Source organism: Lichenostomus cassidix, chromosome 3, assembly GCF_008360975.1.
Source record: "Lichenostomus cassidix isolate B80296 chromosome 3, HeHo_3.0, whole genome shotgun sequence".
In the NCBI taxonomy this organism is placed as follows: domain Eukaryota; kingdom Metazoa; phylum Chordata; class Aves; order Passeriformes; family Meliphagidae; genus Lichenostomus; species Lichenostomus cassidix.
The window spans coordinates 9,572,213-9,596,713 of NC_139483.1; the positions used below are offsets into that span (position 1 = coordinate 9,572,213).

General features: G+C 48.9%; 1 protein-coding gene across 6 annotated transcripts in view; it reads left to right on the top strand.

Moving 5' to 3' along the window:
• LOC146439007 (uncharacterized) overlaps positions 1–2,494 on the top strand; it is a 60,972-nt gene extending 58,478 nt beyond the window's left edge. For all 6 annotated transcript variants that reach the window (XM_085054323.1, XM_085054320.1, XM_085054324.1 and 3 more), the window contains one exon: positions 939–2,494. In XM_085054323.1, the coding sequence (XP_084910449.1) occupies positions 939–1,051 (113 nt within the window). In that variant the 3' untranslated portion in view covers positions 1,052–2,494. The remainder of the gene's footprint in view (positions 1–938) is intronic.
• Positions 2,495–24,501: the final 22,007 nt, after the last annotated feature.

The following is a 24,501-nucleotide window of genomic DNA, read 5'->3' on the forward strand; positions in this document are numbered from 1 at the left end:
CAAACCCCCTGCACATGCTCTTCTCCTGTGCAGAGCTCAGGCTAGCCTTAACAAGTTTTCCTGGGATTATCTGGTTGCTGCCAGCCACTGTAGCAGAGTTGAGTGTAGTCATCCGTGGTAAAAGGGCTTAAGCTGTCCAAATTCTGTACAATCACAGTCTGGCAGAAGCTGTACCATTATGAGCAGTTTTATGCTGGCATGAAAGGGACTGAGCTGTGTGAACTCTGAATCCTGCTGTAGCAGTTCAAGATGCTTATTCCCACCACGGGGTCAGCAGAAGGGAGCATGTTCCCACCCTTCTGCCTTCCCACTGCCACGTACCAGTGGCTAAAGCTAAATTCTGGACTGGCACCACCATTGGAGCAGCTCCAGTACAGTTCCCTTTGCTGTAAGTGCAGCTGGAGCCTGGTCACATCTGAAAGCACCCAGCAGGACTTGGCATAGCTTGTCTGCCACAGGCATGGGGACACTGGAGGCTTGTCTCCTGGTGATTGTGGCCACCAGGAATGTGGAGGTGTGCGTGGTCTCTGGCAGGCAGCTCTGTTCCTGCAGTAGGTGCATTTCTACCAGCAAAACTTCACTCTTAGTGGTTCAACTTGTTTGGCTGGTAGGACAAGAATGTGCTTTTCCCAAACTAGTACATGCTTCTTTATATAGTTCAACTATTCTTGGAGTATTTTGTTAATGTAATGTATTTTAATTCCCGTGTCCAGGAAGCCTCCCCCCTTTTAGACATGCCTTGACCTGGAAGCATTGGGCAAGTTTGGCTGTATAGCAGTAAAACTCTGAGAGATACAACTCTAGGGGTAATAGATCCTATACAGAGGATTGTTTGTGTTTTCCTTCTCTTTCCCTGAATACCCTCTATTCTGGGAGCTGGACTATGACAAGAAGCACTCCCTTTCACACTCTAACATGCTTCTGTGTTTTGTCCCCAGTTGTTCTGCTGGCACTGACTTGCTTGATCTTTGCTGTTCGGCTGGGATTAGTCATGTGGAGACACTGGAAGAGACCGCTGGAAGCATCAGGAACACCAGGCACAGTGGCCTGAGAGCTCCAGCATCTTGTGGCAGATATTTGAAAGGGAGAAAAAAGAATTGGGCATCTGCTGGTCCTTCCTTCCTCTATCCTGTGCTCTTCTCTCTTATTCTCCATTCCAAACGCAGATGTCTTGTGTCTGCAAACCTGTCTTGCTCCCACATTCTCTTGGATCAGCTATTCATAACTCTGTCTTGAATTTCTTTGGTTTTACTGTGGAAAACTTCAGGAAAAGGTCCTGAGCATCCCTGTGTGCTTTCATGATGCCTGGGCTGTGGCTCTCTTCTCCTGTCAGTGCAAAGAAGGCTGCCAGCAGGCACTCAGCAGGTCTGCACACACAGTTGTTCTTGTTCTTTCCTTGGTAGCTCACTTGCCTTGAAATGCAGATCCAAGTGAACTGTCCCTGGGATTCCAGGGGAGCAATGGGGGGGTCTGTCATTCCCTTGGCCATTGGTGCAGAGCATCCTCAAGCCCTGGTGCTGTGAGCAGATCTCCTGCAGGCAGCCACTGCTCCTTTTCCTGCTTCTCTTCAGCATGACAGGAACAGATACTACAGCTTGATATCCACCTTTGCAGTGTCAGATCTGATGTTTGATATTCAAGGGGGGAGGAGGAGTAACTGAAGATTCCTGACACGAATGTGTTGCTTTTCCCTGAGCTGTGCACAGCTCTTGGGCTGGCTGGATGTCTCTGGAAGGAGGTTAGATGTTCAGATGAGCTGGTACTTGATCTGGAGTGCAGCCTGATGCTTCAAAGGAAGCCTGTTAAAAAAAAAAAAAAAAAAGAAAAATTGAGCAGGTAGAGCAAGTTCTTCTTGGATGAGTGCTTTCTCATGTGGTTTCATCACTTCTGAGTTGGGATTAGGAAGCCTAAAACTGGATTGACTGAATTGTTGGATCACAGCCTCTCTTTCCTGTGCCTCACTGAGAGCTGGTGGTGTCTCACAGGTGTCTGGAAAGTCTTTCTACAGGGCAGGTGCTTTCAAATGTTGAGCATCTTGCAGTACTATTAACAAAGCTAAATTCTAAAATAACATGTGCTATTGTTTACATTTAGCAAAAACCAAAAGCAGTGTAATGCAATTCCTCTTATCATTCTGGTGTGGTGGGGTTTTTTTTGGTTGGTTTTTTTTTTTTAATTTGTTTGGTTGGTTTTTTTTAGTTTTCAAATAAATCTGCTAATTCTACCACTCTGCCACTAACTCTGTAAATCATCTACAGCAACTGTCCTGGCTCCCATCTCACTCGTGCCCAGATTCCAGAGTGACTCTGGTCTTTTGCTGGGATCTCATGGATGTCACTACTTCCAGTGAACTTCAGACTTAGAGGTAAAGACTTGGAGAATGTAGATTGCTGTGTATGATTTAAACTCCTCTGTCCAGCACGCTGTTCATTAAGTTTCTATTTTACAAGCTCTGCCTCCCAAGAGCCCAGCTAACAAATTCCCAGCAGCCTCTCCATAAGCTGCCTTCTTTAATACAGAGGTATTAAATCCACTGGCGTTGGGATTAAGGGGTCCAGGCAAGGTGAGAAGCTGCTCTGAAGCTGTGCTGAGGTTAGAGCATGGGAAGGTTTTGCATCCTCCCAAGCAAGAGCACTGCAAACAACTCCTGGACCAGGGCAGCTGCACTGCTTTTCCACAGAACATTCAAAAATGCCTTCAGGAGGTTTCTTGGTGTCTGTACCCCATGTGTGTGCTGGCCAAATGACCAGAAACTATACCACAGCATACAATTAATTGTCTGGGGAGAGTCACCAGGGCTTCTGCAGAGGGAAGTTGTGTCTCACAAACCTCTTCAAGTTCTCTGAAGGGCTCAAAAAGCACAGCAAGGATGAACTGGTTTATATTGCCACTGGCTTCTTCTACAGAGGCACAAAAGCTGTCACCAAAGGTGATTAAAGCTGGGCAGAAGAGGAGGTGTTTCTCCAGGAAGGGAGGTTGTTAGTGCCACTGGAAACTGAGGGATTGTGTCAGGATGGGGAGTTATTTATGATGCTAAAGGAGAAGGTAGGTTGGGGAATTGCAAAAGACTGTTATGGAACTGAAAGAGGATGGAAGTCCTTGCAGGGATGTACCAAAGTATGCTGTATCATCAGGAATGGTTGGAAAGGAGGCAGACTGAGAACACCCTCCTGCCTCTCTAAAGCTGCTGTGCACCCACATCTTGAGGGCTTTGTGCAGCTCTGCTCCTTGCACTCCCAGGAGATTATGAAGGGTTTGGGAAGAGCAATGGCATCAGGGAGTGAGAGGCTTCCCTGCCCATCCATGCTCCCCAAGGTGAGGAGCAGCTCAGCAGAGGAGGAATGTGAGCTCCTTCCCCATGGGCACCTTGATGTGGTGGCAAAGGGCTGGGTGCTGCTCTTCCCCCTGCTCTCACCACTCCAAAATCATCTCTGAGGAGAGACTCAAAGGCCCTTCTCTGATGAGGTGCTGCACCAGCACCCATTTGATCTTTGCAGACCTCCCCATGAGAAAGCCACTGATGACTGCCCTGAAATGATAAGGCTGAGCTACCCCAACCCTCATTTGGCCACCCACAGATAATTTCCTGATCCCCAAAACCCTCTCCAAGCCCTATTTTCCCATAGCTGGTGCAGACAGAGGTTCCCATAGCTGTCCCAACACACAAAGCTCCAGGCAGCTTTGGGAAAAATGGCTTTTCTTGCATCTGCACCAGGAACAGGAGCCCAAAAATAACCCACCTGCCCCTTTTTCTTGCAGTGGACACGGGGGAAAGCAGATGAAAAATAGGTGTGACCCTTCTTCTTCCAGACTTGGGGATAAAGATAGTTTCAAGACTATTTTTAAAGGCTTTTTGTTCCCTGAAATCCCTTATTTTCACTTTTCTTTCCAAAACCACTAGTACACGATTTTACCCACAAAAGATTTTTCTTTCAGCAGAACTGCATTTCCCAGAGCTGGAATCCTGCCAACCTTTTAGCAAAAAATAATCAGTTCAGCCTTTGTTTCCATGAGTGATTATGGGATTTGGGTGAATTTTACAGGATTTAAAATTTCTTGGAAAGCTGGTGGCCTTAAGATCCCAAGGCCTGAAAAATCAGTTAAGTTTCTGAAAAGGTCATTCTGAAAAGGTTCATGTGCCTTGTAGCCCAGCCTGGGATGTGACCCAAGTCCCCTGGACCCCCTCACCTCCCCAGGGGGCTGAAAGATGGATGGGATGGCAAACCAGGCATGATGAGCTTCCCAGGACATGAAGGTGTACCTTGTTTTCTGATACCACAAAGTGGATTTACATTTCTCATCATCTGAAGAGATATCCTCTGAGGATAAATGGGGAAATAGGGAAAAGCAGGGTGATGTGTAAACCACCACAGGGTAGACAACTCCAGTGCAATGTCCAGGGATGATCAGGGATGCTCCTTCCCCAGTCTGGCACCAGCTCCTGCTCAGGCAGCCTCCATCTGAGGGTGACCCATCAGTTCATCAAAATTTTTCCATAGGGATGTATTGGCTGGGCTGGATGTTTCTGAGGCTGCTAGACTGTTGTTTTCAGTAAAAGTTTCTGGGAAAATCTGATACAAAAGAATGTTGTATGGGAGAAGCTGTGGGGCAAGGGAAATATGCACTCGAACTGAGAAAGCAAATGTGTTAATTCAAAAGGAATCTTTCTAAAAAATGAGGTTATAAGACCCTGTATCAAACTCTCATTAAAGCCCACGCAGCTTCCAGAGAAAACCATACTTCATTTCTTGCCTTAGGACTCAGCTGGCTCCTCTTCAGCCATGGTGAGAGCTGAGGGGATGCTGGGATGGTGGCAGCTTCCCTTTGACACCTCCCACCAACAGCAGCTTGCTCCAGGCAGTGCTCCCTGGGCCTCATCCTGCCCACAGCCCCAGAGCACTGCATCCCTTCGTGATGCTCTTGCTTACAGAGCTCAGGCAGAGCCTATCCTGCTGGGCTCCCAAAAAACAGAGCACCCAGGCAGAGGAGACATTGTGATACAGCCTAATTTGTTCTCGGCTTAATGCCGCCCTCAGGACGAATTACTTTATATTAAAGCATCTGTGAAAAGGAGTAATAAATAAACTAATAAAGCTGAGCCTGCTGGAGAGATGTTACTCCATGATGCAAAGCACCAAAACAGAAAGCAGCACTGCTTTTCATCTGCAGTCGGGAGCAAATTTGCAAACCCAGGGGCTGAGATTTGGGCGCAAGTGGCACCAGCCACACTGGCCACTGCTGCTACCACCAGCAGGAAAACACAGATGAGGCACCTACTGGTGCTTTGTCACTCCTCATGACGTCATCAGAGGAGTTTTGGCCCTGGAGAGGAAATAAAAAGAAAGCTGGCTCAAAACGTGGCACCCCAGTGCACCTCCATTTCCTTATCTGTTATGCAGAGATGAACAAGACAAACCTCTCTGTGGAGGGCTGTGAAGAACTGCAGATAAAAGCATGGAATACATACGAGGATGATTAAAGAAAGCAGCTCCCTTTGCTATGCACACAGTCTAAACACGCTGGGCCATCCTGGGCTCTTTGAAAACTGTTAGATGTTTTCCAGCTAAATATTTATTTTATCTGTCGGGACAGCCCTGTGTCAGGAGATCAGCTCACTCCCTCTGTCAAAGGCATCCCAGCAAAGAGTTACAGGCTGAGGCAGGACTCATGCATGGGCTGAACATGTGGGAAAAAATGCTGGAGCAGCCCCAGAGCCTGACCCTGCTCCCAGCAGAGCTCGGAACATGCTCTGGCTGTGTGATAGGGCAATGGGCATTCCCCGCTGGAAACTCTGACTCAAAACCCTTGAATAGCCACACAAAGATGCTGTGTTTTCTGCCTCCTCTTTGGGAGGAAAGGGTCCTGAAGGTCTTTGCCCAGAAGCTGGTAAAATGTGATGTTTAGTCAATTGAGAAGGGATGTTGCCTGCTCAGGATGGGACTGATTAGGGAGTGCTGGAAGTGACAGTGACATTAGCTGGCAACTTGCTTTGTCTCAACACTGCTCTAGTAAAAACATGAGCTTAAAAAAAAAAAAGGGCATTACTGAAAAGTATTTAGCTTAAGTAACTGGCCCTTGACATTTCTTTTTCCAAGAGAGGAAAAAAAAAATTGTGTTTCTGCCTGTGGTTGCCATTGCTTCCCCTGGTACCAACAGCAAGGGAAAAGTCAGGGCTGAGGGCTGCACGTGTTTTCCATCACTGCTGGAGCAGGTGGAGGTGTTGCATGAGGCATTTCTGCCTGATGGCTCCTTGATACCCAGGACAGGCCCTACATAGCAGTCATGCCAGGCACATTCCTGCCCTGATGCACCAAGCCACTGTTTGGATGCTTCTGGCATCTCCTTGGGAAGACACCACCCAGTCTGCTTTGGGACAGTGTATTTCTGTATCTTTTTAAGTTATCACTCCATCAGGAACATCATCTCTCTGACCTGGAGCTCTGGGCTCACCTAACCAAAAGCTGATGGGAAATGACGGACATATTGTCCATGTAACACTAGCCAGAGGAATGCATCCTCCTCAAAATAGTAGGAAAAAAAGCTGCTAGTGTGGTTTAATAGGATGGATGGAAAACCAGGAAAAACACTGTTGTGGTTCCTCAGACAAGAACATCTTGTTCAGCCAAATGCAAAGGTGTTCCTTGAGGACACTCCTGCAGAGACAAGGAGACGGGGTGATGGCAATGATGTTGGTGCCTGGCTGGGAAAATGTAAAGGAAGCACTTGAGAATTATCACAACATTACCACAAAACAGATGCAGGCAGAGTAGGAATGAGGTCAGGACTTCTGCAGCATCTGATCCTTTTCCCTTTTCTTCCAGCACTGGCACTGTGTGGAGGAGGGGAACATGATATTCCTGCCCATATTCCAGACTGAGGGCAGGGAGGATTCCTGCTGCCCTTTGGGAAATTTGGCCTCACAGCTGCCGCCAGACCGGGGTGTCCCCAGTGCTGGAGCTGCTCCAGCCCACAGTGGCAGTGGGGACACTGATGTCAGGCAGCAGCTGCAGCAAATCCAAACCCTGCAGAGGCAGCCGTGGCTGCTTATGGATTTCATCACCCTCTGCAGCAGGTTTCTGAATGCAGCATCAGTAGCACTTTATCACTTTGTGCAGGGAGAAGCTGAAAGAAAGCAAAAATCCATCCCAAGAATGCCCATCATACTACCCTCTGTGCTGCTGAGATGCTCTAGTCCTGTTCTCCACCCCATCTTCTGCCTGAAAACCTGTCCCTGGAGCATTCTCTGAGGGTATAAACCAGGCAGAGATATGGATGCATTACAAATGTGTGCTTCTTAAGCAACCAGGAGTTGCAGCCCGGGCCCTGGGGTGTGTGCCTGTAGCATCACTGCACAAAGCCTGCTCTAAAACTCGGCCAAGTTTTTATCTGCTCTCTGAATACTGAGGGCAACCTGCACGTAGGCATCCACTCACGGGTGCAGAGGGCTTGCTGCAGTCAGCTGAGATGATTTCAACTGGCATGAGGGTGCAGTGAGATGGCTTTTTTTCAATATTAATGAACTGTTCTATGTTTCGTTCTGTTAAATGGGAGGAAGTGAGCAGCATGAGGTGTCCTGGGGCTGACTTACACCAAGTCCTCGTGCTGCATGAAACTCAAGCTCGTGAGAGGTGAACTTTAGTCCTACCAAAAAGCCCCAGTGTTAAAGTAAAAAATGCCTGGAGCATTTCTAGGGTGAGACCCACTTGTGGGGTTACCCAGAATGTCAATCAGAGAAACCCATGGGGAAAAAGGAGCTGCCATTTCTTGCCCTCTTCCACTGATGCTGTCCAGATGCAGAAGTGGTTGAGCCTCTCAAAAGATGCAAGGCTTGGCATACAGGGCTGGGCTTCCTCACTGGCCCCAGCAGCCTCCTAAAAGGCTGTTTCCTCATTACTCATCTCCTCACACCCCTCTATAAACCTCTTGATCTTCAAACATCTCTCAAAAGGCAAATATGCTTGGTGTCAGGCAGGGCTGGAGCAGCTGCCAGCACGCTGCCTTCCAAGGCATTGGGATGGAGATGGTCAGGGAAATTACTCCAGCTTGGCTGGTGAAACAAGAATCTTTTCTTTCCTCTTCCCTCTTCTGATAGAAAGGCAGCTCTTTTCCTCAGCCATGATGGGATCTCCCATCTTTCAACACTGGTTGATCACAAATCAAAGCAGTGCTGGATCTTCACCTTGTGGAACAGCACTTGCTGCAAGCAGCATTGCAGCAGACATTTATCCATGCTCTGCACCAGATCCCAGGATCTGCTCTGGGCTGAATCTGATGCCTGGGCAAGGCTAAGTTACATCACAGCCAAAAATTCTGACTGTGGTTCCCAAGCTGTGTTTGCTTCTCCTCTGTGTGTCCAGGAAATTATTTTTTAAGAGGCCTGGACAGTGCCAAGGCTTTAAGGGAGTGCATGGAGAGCCTGGCCAACCCAGGAAAAACTGGGGACCTGTTGCTTCAGAAGAAATATCTACCTGAAACCTTGTGAAAACAATCCAGTTCTCCCCTGGGCAGCAGTAACCTGGCTTGAGATGTCTTTAAGGCTGTGTCTAATTACTTTGTCACACAGAAATGGTCCTAAGGAAGTCTGGGAGGGGGGCAGTGCCCAAAATGCCACATCTGAGAAGAGGCCTGGCTTCTGACTCCTGCAAAGCTGATCCCTTCGCTCAGGCTTTCCCAACCAGGGTGTGTAGAGCAGCAAAGATCCTCTTGCAAGCTCTTGACAGCTTGTCAAAGGAGAGGCTGTGCACACTGCAGGCATCCATGGCACAGAGTGAAGCCTTTCTGGGGGTTTTGTTCTGCAAAACTGGCTTTCAGGAAAGACTTGTTGTTGGGCAATGTTTTCTGTCTTCACTGTGGGTTGAACAGTCTTCAAAAAGAGCAACAAATGCAAAAACTCACTGTTTGACTCATGGGTTGGAAGCCTCAGGATGAGACTGCCACACACACCTTGCAAAGAAAACACAGGAGATAATCAGGCAAGAAAACCTTGAAAATCCCTTTCCCAGCCAAAGCAGCCTGTCTCTGTCCCTGGGTAGCTCTCTTGCAGGGTTAGAAAGCCTCTCCACTTCCATGCTGTACATAAACAGATGTCATATTCCCCATCAGAGGGTGATAAACACACTTTTAACTCTAAGTGTGTTTATCTGTTGGCTGACAAGCTCCACTTAAGAGCTTAGTTTGCTGAGTCCTAAAGAGGCATCCTCCCTCCCTCCCTCCCTCCTGATGCCAGGAGGGTGCTGGAGTGTGTCTGCTGCTCCAAAGGGACACAGCTGTCACTCAGCCCACCCAGAGCTCCAGTGCTGCAGCCCCACAAGCTCTGCCTGGGGGTGCATTTCATTTGAGAGGACAACCTGCCTGAACCCCTGGGAGGGCAGGGCCGGCACTTGGTTTTTGGAGGGGTGAAGGAGAAGGCATCAGCACTGTGGGCTCTTGCTGTGCCCACAGGTGCTGAAGCTCCCAGGACGCTTTTGGAAGCGTTGAGAGGGGCTTGAGAGGGGAAAAGTGTCCTCCTTCAGCTCAGTCTTGGTCAGGGAAAGTTTGGACATCCTCTGCCAGGGCAAATCGGGGCAAACAAGGACCTTCCAGGCAGGGGGCAAATTATCCTGCCTTTTGTTCCATCTGCTCAGCCTCCTCTTCCTCGACGCATTTCCCACTGCATTTCAACACAACCTGGGCTTCTCCAAACCCCACTGCCCAGCCTGCTTTGCCGCTGTGGAAAACATCCCCCGAAGAGGAAAATACCCGTTCTGCTCCCACCTTAGGCTGCAGCTGGAAATGCAGCGCAAGAGAAACGGGCTAGGAACGTAAAAGGGATTTCTTGGGAGGGCGTAGAGCACCATCTAGTGCAGGCTGGCGAGGGAACCATCAGCTGGGACCAGCTGTGTCCTGGAATCACAGAATCCCAGAAGTGTTTGTATTGGAAAAGACTCGGGAGAACATCGAGTCAAATAATTAACCCAGAACTGCCAGGCCCACCACCAAACCATGTCCCTAAGCACCACATCAACACACTGTTTGAACACTTCCAGGGATGGTGATTCTACCAGATCCCTGGGCAGCCTGTTCCAGTGCCTGACCACCCTTTCAGTGGGCAGTATTAAATTAGTAAGACATGACTTTCCCTTCAAGAGGCCTTTCTGGCTTTGACTGTAGGTGTTTGCATCCTTAGGTAGGCACTGAGCAGGATCCTGCTTGTCTTCTCCCAGTGTTTGCACAGAGGATATTTGTCTCAGCAGCAGAAAAGGTGGAAATCAGGAGTGTAACTTCTTGTGGTGCTTCTTTGGACCTCTAATTGTTTTGTTCTAGGAAACCTTAAAAGCACCCAAATCCTTTTTCCTGGTGGGGTTTTTTTTTTGTTGTTGTTGTTTTGTGAGCTCTGTCTGTCTGTGGGTTTGGCCTGGGCAGCTGGAGAGCCAAGACCCCCTTGCAAAAGCTGTAAGATGTTGCCCACCTGCCTACCTGCTCCTTCAGCTGCTCTAATTAAAACTTCAAGCATGAGTTAACATGGCTTTCTTTTTTTATGGATGTGTTTGAAGTGCCTCGTTGCTTTGGACAGTCTGGACTGTAATTTAGTTATTAGCAAGGAAACTTAAAGCTTTACAATCACCCTTTATGACAAAATATCTCAGAGGGCTGTCAAGCAGGTTTATTAGAAAGTGAAAATGTCTTTTGGTGCCCCAAATCCTACTTGGCTGAAATAATCCATGTGAACACTTCCCTGCAAACACACTGAGTGTCTGCCCCTGCCGCCCCCCTTGGCAGGGCTGAAGATGCTCATAGTGACTCAGGGCAATGTGGGGGTGCTCTTCAGGCCACCCCAGGCAAAGCAGGATCCCAGGGGAAGGAAGGGCTGAGCCCTGGAGTCCCTCCTGTCCCTTTCCCAAGGCCATAGTGTGGCCGTTAGCTTGCTGTGCAAAACCCTCTAGAGGGAGCCCCGAGCCCAGACATCCCCAGGCAAGGTCCCACCAGGTCACAGAGATGCTCCGCGGGCGTTCAGATGAAGGTTTTGTGGGGGTTTCGTCGTTCATTTCGTTTTGGTTTGGTTTTTCTTTTTTTTTACTAAGGTTCCACACTGCTTTATTGACATCATCAGCCACAGCTGTGGGCTCACCTGCCCTCTCTGAACATTCTGCATGTTCCCATCTCCCCAGCTGCCTCCTCACCCACCTCCAGCTTCTGTCCCCCTCAGACATCACTGAAGAGAGCTGAAATCTCCCGTGGGGAAGCTCCCATGCTGCCTCCAAGGGCGCTGCACTAACACCTCACTGCCTCAGCCCCAAAAACCAGCCGTGCTGGGGAGCATTTTGGGGCAGCAGCCACCACTATTGGCATTTACAGCTCTTCACACAGCAGTGCCCTGGGCCATGGCTTGCTGCTGGGGAGACTCCAGGAGCTCCTGTGCAAGGAGCACGGCTTTGTTTCCTGACAAAAAGGGGCCCTGCAGGTCTCAGTGGTGGCTCCATTCCCAGCCCATGCTGACAGCCAGCCCAGGGCGAGCAGGAATGAGCTTCCCACGGCGAGTTGCTGGCAAATGGCAAGGACTGGCTTTTTGTCCCTGCCTGGCAGGCTGAGCCTGGTGCATGGAAAGGGACACACTGAGCACTATGCCTCTGACCAGAGCCTGCCCTCGACCTGCTCACTCAGTCCATCAGTGGCTCATCACAGATCCCTTCAGCCTCCGTGCAGGACAGGCAGGTCCCACCCAGCTGTTCAGCCAAGAGCAACTCTGAGGAGTTTCTAGAAGTCTCTAAGCCTTTCCCTATTTAGCATGCTTGAGACAGAGCTCACAAAGGCTTCTTTAGTTATCCCTGCTGCTTGCTGCATGGGTTTCCCCTTCTAGCAGGTGGGTACAAGCAGGAGGTCCTGCAGGAGATGCTGGATCAGGTGGTATTTCAAGGATTGTGTGTGTGTATAATAAAGGCACAGGCATGGGCAACCTCCTCCATTAGTCTCACAGTGTGTGCAGTGGTTTGATTGCACACGGAACCAAAAGTCAAAAGCTCCAAAGGCAGCTGTGCCCATCCTGCTGCAGACCCTCCCAAGGGAGTATCCCACCTCTTCTGCCATCCTCTGTCCTCCTTCTGCCACTCTGGGCCTCTGGATCATCCATGCCCAGCAGATACCCTGGCATTCCTAGGCCATGTGTCCAGGCAGCCACAAGGTGAATTGGGAACAGTGATGGCAGCTGCCTAGTGCCACTGCAGCAGCTGTCCTTACCAGCTGGCCTCTGCCCATGGTGGCTTCCAGCAAGGCTTGCAATGGCTCTCCGCCCCATCCTCATGCCTCCCTCCTCCTCCTCAGCTGCTCACAACATCAAAGCCCTGATGTCTCCACTCCTCCATTCTCAGGAGATCTGGTTGAGCAGTGAGTGAAGTATTTATGTTGTGACAGGATGATCACTGCTGCCTGTAGGAATAAGTCCCACGGATATTAACCATATTGGGATCAAGTCCCTGCTGGTTTGCCTTCTACAGCCTGGCTGGATCTTCCTTCCTTTCCTGCCCCATTCCTTTATTCATTTACAAGTCCTGTGAAGTCCCAGGCGACATCTGATTTCCATCCAGTTGGACAGCAAACTTACATTTTTCTCACGGTCTCTGTGCTCTTGTGCTTTGGGTCTCTGCCAGGCTCTTCACATCTTTAACTTGCCTTTTTTTTTTCTTTCAGACCACGTTGCTTGGGTCCTCCCTCCCTCTTTCCTCCCAGCCTTTAAAGGAAGCAAAATAGAAACAGTCGACAAGAAGAGCCAGGCTCCTTCCAGGACTCCCCAGGGATTGTCCCACTCCCCTCCCTCCTTGCCAAGTGGCCCAGAGATGCTTTCCTGGAGTCCCAGCAACAGCAGCTGCTCAACTTTCTACTCCAGAAGTGAGAAATGTAGCAGCCAGTGCTGATAAAGGGGCTACTCTTCCTCTGCCTCCCATTTTGCTCAGGGCTCTGCTGTGACTTGGTCACAAGTCGCTGCCCCTGGTCACTTGTCAGTGCCAGATACCCTGCACATTACTTCTGTTTCCAAAATTATGGGTAACTGCCCTCATTTTAGGGGGTAAGTGGATGTTCCTCTCCCCAGAGGTGGTTGTGTTTTGCTGCTCACCCACTCCCAGCCCTCATGGGAATGCAGAGGGAATGCAAGAAGTGCCCTCAAGCTTACTTCCTTTCCCACCACCCCATAGCCTTTTTGCTTTCTGCTCTGTTGGCTGCAGGGTGGGAAAGAGACAGGAGCACATCCTGGTTTCCCCCTCCCCAAACCTCTTTCTTCCCAGGACATCTTCCTTTTCACACCCATCTGGCCAGCTATGGATACAAGGATGACACAGAGATGCTTACCCAGGCACCAAACTCTAGCATGGTAGAAACTACTGCTGAAGGCAGCAGACACCAAGGCAGTTTCCCTAAAATATCCCAAAACCCACTAAGCACAAGAGCACTCAGCACTCCAATCAGCTGCAGGAGCTCAAAGGCACCACGGCTAGCTGGGACTGGGGCTTTGCTAATGATCCACACTGAATTGCAGTGCCATGGGGGCTTTTCTTCTGCCTGGAGACAACCTTGAAGCAGGGTGAATCTGAAGTCATGGTGAAAATATCTTTCTGGATCAGATGTTTTCTGGGATGCTGGGGCTGTGCACCCCCTTCTCTCATACAGGCAAGTGTGTGGAAATCTGCCCTTGTGCCAAGATTTATTTCAATCCCAGCGAACTTTGCTCCCTCTTAATATCCTCCGCAGGAAGCAAAGTCCTCTGGGGCAAAAGGTCTCCCTGTTTTACGCAGAGGAAGTCCTATAGCAGCCTGGATATACAGCCTTGCCATGCAGACTAAACTGTTTTTTTCAGGAAAAATGATTGATATTTAAATTACGTCACGTTTTGAATCAGGAGTAGGAGTTTTGCATCAGCAGCTGAGCCTGCCCTCAAGTTTTTATTAAGGGCATGACGAATGTCACCAGTCAGTGATGGCTGAGGGCAGAGGCTGCTCATCCCTTAGGCTGAGTGTTTTCAGCACCTGCTCATGGAGATGCTTATTTGAAGCCAGGTTAACTGGAGAAATGTCTGTCACGTTACAAACCAGCAGAAGATGCACTTGATTTTTCTTTCAGACTGGACTGATTGGTTTCTGCATCGCAGAGGGTGACAGGAATCTGCTGAGACAGCAGTAAGTGCATTTTGATGAAATTGGAAAGCATCATTTTCTCATTCTCCTACTTGATAAAACTCTTACATATACTGGATAAATAACTTTACCTCTTCTGCTTACCCTGAGCTGTTCCCCAGTGCTTGGGACAGGTTTTTGGGGCACCACCACAGCACTCTTGTCCCAGCCTCTGTCTTGGCCAGTTTTCCTACCACATTAAATAGGCTGCTCTCAATGTTTTCCTTGATTTCAGGCAAAATTACAGGTTTCACCCCATTCCTAGGCCTCATCCACCAGCACCTCCAGTGGCAGACAAGACTCCTGTGCAAGCCTTGAGGAGAGGTTAGGCTTGCATATGATGGTCAAGGAAGAGTTTAGGACTCTTAAGCCTGATTAATTTCTTTTCCCTTCCTCTTGTGAATCAGTTTTACTTCTTTTTGCTGAGGTGCCTGAAGCTGCTGAGGGCTGAGCTTTGTGCAGAGAGCTGAGGGAGCTGGGGAGTTCCCAGCATCCCTGGAACTGGGGGGACCTTGGTGGCTTCCTCACCTGGCTGCCTCCTGCACAGCACCCCAGGCCACACCAGTGGTGGTATTTGGTGTCTTCTAATTTTAGCACATCACCAAGAGAGCCTTCTGGCTGTGTCCTGTGGGGAGTGGAGGCAAAGGCAGGCTGTTTCATGCCAGAGAAGTGTTGCTTCCCACACAGGCAGGTCAGTGTGAGGCACTGCTGCGGCCTTGAGGTGCCAGAGCACCACAGCTTGGCAAAGTTTCTGGGATGTTTTAGGGAGAAGAGCCTGCCCCTTCACCTCTTTTGCCTGTTATCCTCCTTGTGTGAATATCTATGGAGCCTAGACAGGGCTGGGACCCACACAGAGAGCTTTTCCTCATTTTTAGGTGTCTGGAGGAAAGCTGTGAGTGCTCCATGACCCACCCTGCTCCCTTGCATGAGGAGGAAACTTTCCTTTATTGCTTCCCTCTCTGATATCTTCATGTAAAACAAGTCCTGCTGGTATGCACCAAGTCCCTGTTTCAGGGGATTTGCTGTGTGGGGCATCCTCCAAGCTCCCTTTTTCCTTTTTTCCCCTGTTGTATCTGCACCACATCTCTGCCCCACAGGGGCACTTAGAGGCCATGCTGCAGTTCCAGTGTGGCTGGAGTTTGGTTTGCACCTGAAATGGAAATCAGTAGTAGGAGTAACAATGAAGAAGAAGATGAAGAAAAAAAAGAAGGACAACAAAGAGAAGGAGAAGAACACAAGAGAAAGACCTGGAGTGAAACAGTGAAGGAACACAGAATGCTCAGGTAAAGTTGTGTTTCAGCCCTTCTCTATTTATCACATATCAATTTAATTATTTATCTTGGAAGGAAAACAGAGTAGAAGTGTGAATCTGAATCTGAGATGCTTTACAGCAGTGACCTGCTCAGTGTACCTAAAAGCCTGGTTTTCCACAGCTCTCTCATGTGGATTCTCTGATGTCTGATATGGGACAGGGTAACCCACAGCCAGAGCCATCAGTAGGGTTATTTTTTAATTTTATAACCACTCACCACTCTCTGTGAAAAACCTATGGAGCCTTAATAACAACCTTGGAGGGTTCTACCCTCTGCAGTGTCTTGCTGAAATTAGGCAAGAAGTGTCCCTCCTCGATGGAGACAGCAGGGCCATGCCAGAGGGTACACACCAGTAAATAAATCTTTAAAGTGTTACAGTCACTCCTAAGAAAAGTAGAATAAGAGTCCAAAACGTTGGGGTTTTGGGGCAGAAGTGGTTTCAGCAGGATGTTAATCCCTGATATTCATTACAACTTTAAGTCAGTGCTTCAAAAACAGGTCCTGTGATGATGAAGCACATTGTCAGGAAATGTCACTCACTGTGTGACATGGCAGATGGAGATTTATATGGTAACACCCAGTGATTTTAATGGGTTCTGCCTAAAATGGCACTTGGTGCTAAAAATCAAACTGTACAAGGTTACAGTGAGTGCTGGGCTGCCGCTGGCAGAGCCTTGCAGACAGAGGAAATTCTGCGGCGAGCACTTGGCGACAGCACTGAGACTCTGCAGCAGTAAAACCTCAAAGAACATCTCCAAAATATAGTGTGGGACTATGCATGAAAGACTTCAGGGCTGTCCTGGGCAGGATGAGCCCATGGCACCCTGAGGGTCTGCAATGGGACACGTATGGCTTCCATTCCTCGAGTGATGTTGCAAAGAAAGGATTAAGAAAAGACTTCTTTTGGTGGCAGGCAAACCACTAGCAACTGAAAATAAACAGGCCAGGCATAAGCTCCCACTGAGGCTTTGAATAAAATGCAGGATTTGAAAAGAATAGTTGTTTGTTTCAAGTGCAACTCCAAGGAAGGCAGAGAAACCTTTGATCTCCTGAGCCCCTCTGCAGAGCAGATTTCAGTTTTAGATGTGCGTGTTGGGTGCAGATCTTAATAGAGTTATTATTACCTTATATGCTTGATGCAAAAAACCCAAGACTTGCTGGTCATGGATTTGGTGCAAGACATCTGAGTGCTGGGGAGCTTGGGAGGTGATGGAGACAATGGTCCAGCAGCACCCAGGAAGCTCTCCTTTGAGGGATATTTCTTCACCCATACACTCTGCAGTTCCCAATGCCTTGGCAAGCTGGACCCTCCAATGAAAGTGAGCCCTGACACCCCCAGGACTGTTTTCCAGAGGAGGGACAATAGGGCTGGAATTTTTTTTTCAAAAAACGTTTGGTTCAATGCAATGCCACTAAGCAATGGAAGGATTTTGAGCTCAGTTTTCCCTCCCTCCTTCTGAGTCTCTGATTTCAAAGCCTTTGTTTTTCCCTTTAAACATACATGGACTGCTTTAAAGACAGAGCAGTGTTTCCCTGCTTGGCTAATTAAAGCCCCAAAATTTGTTTTCGTGCCATGGGCTTGTCTGGTCCTCAGTGAGCACAGAGATAACTCTGCTGTAGCACTTTGATCTTGCCTGGACATGACTGCAGCTGCTCCTGCTGCCCTGGCATGGAGAGAAGGCACTCAGGGAGGGAGAGAACCTCTGGCACACAAAAGGCATCCCCCCTTGGTTAAAGGGTGAGTTGGGTGCAATTCCTGCATGGTTGGTTGGTGGTGACCATGCCTGGGTGCACAAAAGGGATCTGGGGGGAGGCTGTGCTCTGGTGGATGGAGGAGCAGATGATCCCAGCTGGAAGGCCACCAGTCCAAGCTGCACCATCCCTGTTCCCCTTCATTCCCTGCCAAGCCATCTGTCCTGCAATTTCTCCTCTCAAACATACCTCCTTTCTCCGCAAGTGACTTCTTGGGGGTGACACCCTTGAGAAAAAGATTCAGGGTGTGGAGCAATGCCATCTGTGCCTACATGCTGAGAGCACTCAGATTTTTACCCAGTGGGGTAGCAGACCTAAGCAGATCCATGTTAGCTGAAGGGATAATTCCTTTGGGCACAAAGAAGGTGAGCTGTGCATGCCCAAGGGGACATGGGATCCATGGGACCTCAGGCACAGCTCAGAACCATAAGAACCATAAGTAGGAGGAGGTGATGTGGATGTGACAGAGACAAGGAAGAGGGAGGGCAGCAGTGACAAGTTTTAGGGACCTGGGTGGTTGAGGCTGCAGGTGGAGTGAACACAGTCCTGTGTTTGGGTTGATGTCATAAACACCATCCTTCAGACAGCCATCAGCATGGTTAGACCATGGCAGCAGAGCTTTTTGGACAGCAGGCTTTACTGGGGAAAAGAGGAACTTGCAGAGGAAGGAGGAGAGTAAAAACTGTTGCCTGAAAAGAAGTGAATGGGCATAAATTAAATGTGACCTGGAGAAGTCACCAGAAACATTGTCTGAGGGAGGTTTGGTGATGGAGGGAAGAGGCAGAGAACCCATCACTGCTTAAGGCAGCATTCCAGAGGAGCTGGCAGCACTGGGGGAAACAAGACTTTGGCTTAGCCCTCCACAAAATCACATTGCACCAAGACTTGTCCTGACTGGCCATGCTGAGGCTCCTGGTGTCCAGAGAGCTGCCTGGGTCAACAGAGCAACCAAGGTCCATGGTCACCTCTCCTTGCTGCTGCTCCATGTGCCTGCAACATTGCCCTGGTTTGCAGCCCACAGTGGGTAATTCATGAGCCCACGGTGGGTAATTAATTCATAGCCCTCAGGGCTTCTCCCCTGCCTGAGCCCACCTCAGTGGCAACAAGCAGAGCACTGCTCCACATCACCTCCTCCAGCTTTTCCTGCTCCCACCCAATCTGGTTTGCATTGGTGCAAGAAAAGAGTTGCACAAAGTTGCTCAGAAACAGGCCCTCCGGTTATTTCCAGCTACTCTAAAACTGTTTGAAACTCTACACCAAGACCTCCCAGTGCTGCTTTTTCCTTGTGCTCCTATTCTTCTGTCCTTGCCTGCACCTCGGAGGTGGTGGTTTCTGCACTCCAGCACCCAGCCAGAGCTGCTGGGAGGAGCTGCAGCCCCCTCTTCCCACCCAGCATCTTCTCAGTCAGGCTGCAGCACAGAAAGTCAAGCCCTGTAGCAGCAGTGGCAGCAGGGAGGCAGTAGCAACTGCTCTAGGCTCAAGAAAAATCAGCAAATTCTCTGCTGAAATGGAGAATTTGTTCCCCCCGCTTGAATGGTTCTGTCAGCTATAGTAATAATAATAATAATAATAATAATAATAATAATAATGATAATAATAATAATAGCCTCACCACTTGTCACTTCACAGCATCTTGGTGTTGCAGGCACCTCTCACCCCTCCCACCAGAGGTGGCCCACCTCTGCCACAGCTGATGGATCCTGGGAGCTGTTTTTGGGGTGTCTAAGCTAAGAGCTGGCAGTGCCATGAGCAGGGCTTGCTGGGCATGTCTTGCTGCTGTGGGGGACAAGCTGCTGCCTCCAGGGTCCCCATGGGATGATGTGTGATTGTTTGGCTGGGGTGTGAGATGCTCCAGTGACTGCAGCATCAGCAAGGCACCCAGAAGGAAGCTTCACCACTGGCTTTGGATTTGCCTCTGGATGTGTTTCACATCCCATCCTGCCACTGGGTCTGAAAACTCAGCTAAAAAAGCCCTAGCTGCCCAGCAGTGCTTGTGACTCAGTGCTTGGCAAATCTAGGCACTGGTCAGGCAGTGCCTGGGGATCTGCTCATCTCTTGAGGAGGCCCAGCACCCCTGAGTGAGGAAATATTGCATAACCCCATGTGCCACAGGGTCTCCTTCATCCACTAATAACTAGGAAAACACCCATTAAAAACCTATGTCTGATGTAGGCATAAATTTTACAGACACTTTGTGCTCCCTCTTTCTCAAGCCCCTTTATTCTGGCTGTTAAGAAATACTATATTTTTATCTTCTTTGCCCTCTTTCTTGGCCTCCAGCCTCACGCCAGTAGCCTGCTCTAATAAATAATGTAACATCTGTCCGGCCAGTCGTTTGTGAGCTGATCTTATCTGATGGATCATGTCAGTGGAAAGGCTGAGCCAAACCTGCTCTACTCCCTTCCAGCAGGAGATCTATTCCAGTGTCCTCTGGGAGAGGTGCTTTTCTGGGGTATTGATCCTGTATCAGAGCTATCAGCAGGCTGAAGCAGCAGCTCTGTGCCTGAGCAACCTGGCTCAGCACGTGGAGAAAGCACACGTGGCCTGGGGGAATAAAACCTCAGGGATTTAAGTATAGGCCCAAGGTTTTACAAGTGCCTGAGTGTGTTTCTGAGCTGGGGCCTGAGGGAATGGTGTTATTGCATTACCCAGGCTTTATGGGATTGCCATGGTCTGGTGGGAGCAGCCAGGCAACTGTGGGGATTTCCTGGGGCACTGGGCACACAGCCTGTTTGGATTCCCTGCAGTATTAGTTGGGTTGGGTTGGTCTCTCAGAACAAAGAAGGCATAAGGAAACCTGTACTGGAGACACTTTCATGGCCAAAATCTCCTTATTCCTCCTCCTGTCATTTGTGCCACACAGGCACAGCAGCCTCCTTTCCAATGCTACCTAGCTTGTACTGATAATTTCCATAAAAAACAATTTTGGAAACACACCCCCCCCAATTACCAAAACAAACAAAATTTTAAACAGTTTAAACATTTATAAATATTTCTAAATAACTTTACTTTCGAAATTATCTTTGCTATTAAAAATTACTTCAGTCCTAACTGAAAATGAGGAAGAAGATGATTTTCAGGAGTTAAATGACTTGGAAACAGAGTGAAATAACTTTGCTTTGAGTTATACACAAATGCCTGAGCCAAAATAAAAATAGTGGAGGTGGGAAGGGTTTGCATCCAAAAAACTAAATCAAGCCCAAGAGGAGAATTGTGGGTCCTTTTCCTGTAACACCAGAGGAAGAGGAGGAAGAAGAGGCTCTGAGCACCCTGAGAGCTTTTCTGCAGCCAGGGAGTTTTCACCCAGCCACAAGTTTCCAGTGCAATGAACTCCAGTGGCTGTAAACTCAACTCCACTCCAATCACCTTTTAAGTGTTTTATCTGCTGTCCTGACATGCATATTTTATTGCCAGAGCTCTTGTAAAAATGTTTTGAAGCCTGTCCTGCTGAGCAGATCCCCAGCTGAGTGGTCCAGTGGTTGTGGCAAGGGGAAACGTGCTCATGAGCCCTCTTAAATCTATAAGGAATGGCAGCCTTTCTTCTGGAAATGCTCTTTTGGAATGGTTTCAGCCTTCAGCAAAGGCAGGAGCAATGGCAGGGTTGACATCTGGACATCTCATGGCAGGACAGATCTATTTAAAGTCTATTAAGATCTGAGAGCAAGAACAAAGCTCATCTTGACACCTTCCATCCCTAAAGGAAAGGATGAAAATCAATCACACCCTCTCCATGGTAAAATGATGGATAGGGTCAGTGCTAACTTTTCTTGTGAAAGTCATTTGGAGCATCTCTCCTGCCATTTCAGCTGAGATCAGCCCAATGTCCTGAGCTTTAAATACAGTTCTGGAGCAGCAGTGAGGCACTCTCAGGACACACTGCCCTGCACAGGGACCATAGACAATTTTTGAAGTCTCATCTATTATTACACAGCTCTTCAATCCTCCCTCAGAGGACAAGTTTGCCTCAGAGTATGCAAGTTTTCTTCCTCCCACCTGGTGAATTATTTTGGCATTCACAGCCCAATTACCTTCTAGCTTTTGGTGGCCTCTGAGAGAGAAGCCACCACCACTGCTTTGCAAGTCCTTTCATGCTCTTTACACACATCAAGCTTCCCTGGGCATGCAACATTACCAGGCCTGCCTGGCCTCCAGATACTTGTGCATATTAATGTGTATGAAGATGTCTCCTTACTCAGAGAAGAAAGTGCAGCAGGAAATACCTGTTCTGGCAACCTCTGAGTCCTTCCTACGGAGCGTCCCGAGTTGTTTGAAGAGATGCCACACGAGGCAGCACCAGCCTCTTCTTCTGGCTCTTGTTGGGATTCTCTGCGGCTTTGTCAAGCAGGAAACATTCCAGAAGCATATGAAAATGGTTCCTGAAACTTCAGTGCACACTCGAAGCCTGTGAATTTTCCTGCTGAACGTTTTCCTCAGCCACCTCCTCTTGAAATGCCAGCTAATCCTGTCTTCAGGCAGAGCAACCCCCTCCTGCTGCCTTTTGCAATGGGAAGCAGATCCCTGCCTGCCCTCAGCCTTCCCTCTATTACCATAACTCCTTCTCTCCCCATTAAAGCTGTTTTCCTTAAATACAGTGAGAAAAGCCCTTTGGTTTTGGCTCACCCATCCCCGTGGTCAGCTTTCCCCAAGTGCCCATTCCCAGATAGCCAGAGGCTTCTCCTTGCAGGCCATGGTGGCTGGGAAAAGGGATGTGCTGTGTCTTGCCATGGTGCACCAGGAGGTCCTCAAGGCTTGCCTGAGGCTGGTCAATGACTTCCCTCAGTGGTGTCATGGGGCTTTCAGAAGCTGCCCGAAGAAATAGGTGGGTCTGGGGACAAGGTGCTGGTGGCATCAGGCAGGAGGACACCCAGATGCTCTGCCTGCAGGTTTTGTGCATGTAGAGATGAAGAGAGGCAGCCTGTTGAGCAATTCACATGTGGAGGGATTCATCCCTGGGCATTCACATGCAGTAACCCTGCCATGAGGTGTGGTTACATATGTAGTGTATTTATGGCTTCTGTAAACCATTTTCAGAGCCATAGAAGAAATCATTTTGGGATGCTTTGAGCTGAAGTCTGCTTCTCCATGGTGATAATTTCACATTCCTGCTGTGCTCAGTGATCCTGGCTTCAAAATTATTCCAGTTTTCAGATAGAGGCTCCCTGTGCTTCTATCTGTGGTGGGATGGGTTGAGAGTCTCCTGATGGTGCTGTCACTTGAGGTACAAATTTGGAAGCTGTGTTATGTGCCCAATTGCAATGCCAACTGAACGCTGCCCTTTGGAGATGGGATTCAGGGAATTAGCTGTAGTGTTGCACTGTTCACTGTGTGTTGAGCAGCTTGCACAGCTCACCAGAAAATGCAGACCAAGCCTTCAGGGGGTTCCACTCTGCAGCCCCAGCTTTGCTTGGCATCAGCAGCTTGGATGGTTCCAGCTTCCCTTCCAGCTTCATGGATCTGCTTTAGCACCCCTGGATTTCCAACAAGAGGCCATGTCGTGACTCTGCAAGCATCTGCCACGACAGCTGCCAAGCAAAGTGCTAACTAACATGACTAAAGGGATCACAGCTGGCCCTGGGGTTGCCAAATCTCTGCCTTTGACTAGGAACACGTAGTGTTTTTCACCAATGTCATGTGCCCATGGAAAATACCACCCACAATCGGATAGCTCAATCCCTTCTTGTCCCTCCCTCACCAGCCTGTGAGGATTACAGGAGCTCTGGGACTCAAAAGGGGCTGATGAAACCCCAGGAGCATGACTTAAAACACAGGCTGTGGGATGCTGGGGCTGTGCTTGCAGATGCAGCATTGTGAGGAGTGGGAAGGAGAAGCCAGGCAGCCCAAAGTCAGAGCTCACCCACTGCTGATGTGAGCTGTGCTGGGCTGTGCCATGCAGCTCCTGCTCAGCTGTGTGAAACCAGAGAGGCATCCTGCATCCATGCAAGAGCATCCTACTCACTAATGCATGAGCATCCAGTGAGCCTGGGCTTTCACATCCAAAGCAATTTGCACCTGAGTGCTCAATTCACTCACATGTGAACACCTGAACAACTTACACGTGAGCATAAAGAGCCATTAACAAGTGTTCTGTGCAGAAGGGAGGACCTTGGTGGGCAACCATCACTTCCTAGCACTGAGCTGGAGAGCTGGAGCAGGAAAAGTGAAGGTGGTGACTTAGGAGAACAGAGCTCTGGGGACACTGATGGGAAAAGTGTTGCATTTGAGCTGCCCTAATGTTTTTTCTTGCAGGCATAAGGCCTGATATTTGTAATAGGTGCAAAGGCTGGCATTTGCAATGGTTATTTTCTTCAGACTGCTGTGGCCTTCCTGGCCAAGTGTTTTGCAGGTATGAGTGTTTGCAATAAATATTGCATCCAGGTTGTTGCAACATTAATTCCTCCATCCCCGTCCTTGGGGACAATGGGTTAAGTCATGACAAGAGCATATATTTGGACTTTGATAATGTTGACCCTGATATTGCAGTCCATGGTGTAAGGGGTGGAGCTCATAACAGACAAAAATTGGGGTTGTAATGCTGATAACTCCCAGGCTCTGGTCCCCAGGGGCAAGGAGTGAAATTTTAGTGCATATGCACACATGGTTTCAGTGTTAACCCCTCTGTCTGATGTGCAGGAAGCAGGAAATTGTTGTCTATTAGGATTGTGATGAGGTTGAAAGTAAAGTTGATAACATATTTGTGTTCAAACAGCTTTTAAGGATGATCTTCAAGGAGATGAGTGAGCTGGGCATGAGCTGCAGGGATTACTGCACTGACCATAGGTTCTAGTTGGCTCACACAGGAACACCAATAGGTTCACACATGAACAGCTGATGAATGCCTGCATGAGCACCCTATTAATCCATGCATGAGTCCCCAGACAGTGCCTGCCTGGATCATCCATGCCTGGGCAGCCCATCCATGCCCCCATGACTGCCTGAGAACCCTTTCTGTCCGTGCATGAGCACCCAAATGAGTCACACACCAGCGCCTGGCTTGCTCATGCATGGGCACCCAATTAATCCATGGAGCAGTGCCAAGTTCATTTATGCACCATCACCCAACCTGTTCATGCCTGAACACCCAAACAGCTCAAAAAAGAGATGATGGGAAGGTTGTGTTAACTGGTGGTAACAGAAATACAGTCAGAACTCCCCAGGTTGAGACTGTTCTACCTGCAGTGCTGCTGAGTTCTGATCATGAGCAGCAGTGCCATGTAGACCTCTCTCTGGGCCATGGAAAGGAGCTGGAAAGAGGGAGGCAGGGGCAGGTTTTGTCCTGATGGTGATGCTGAGATCAT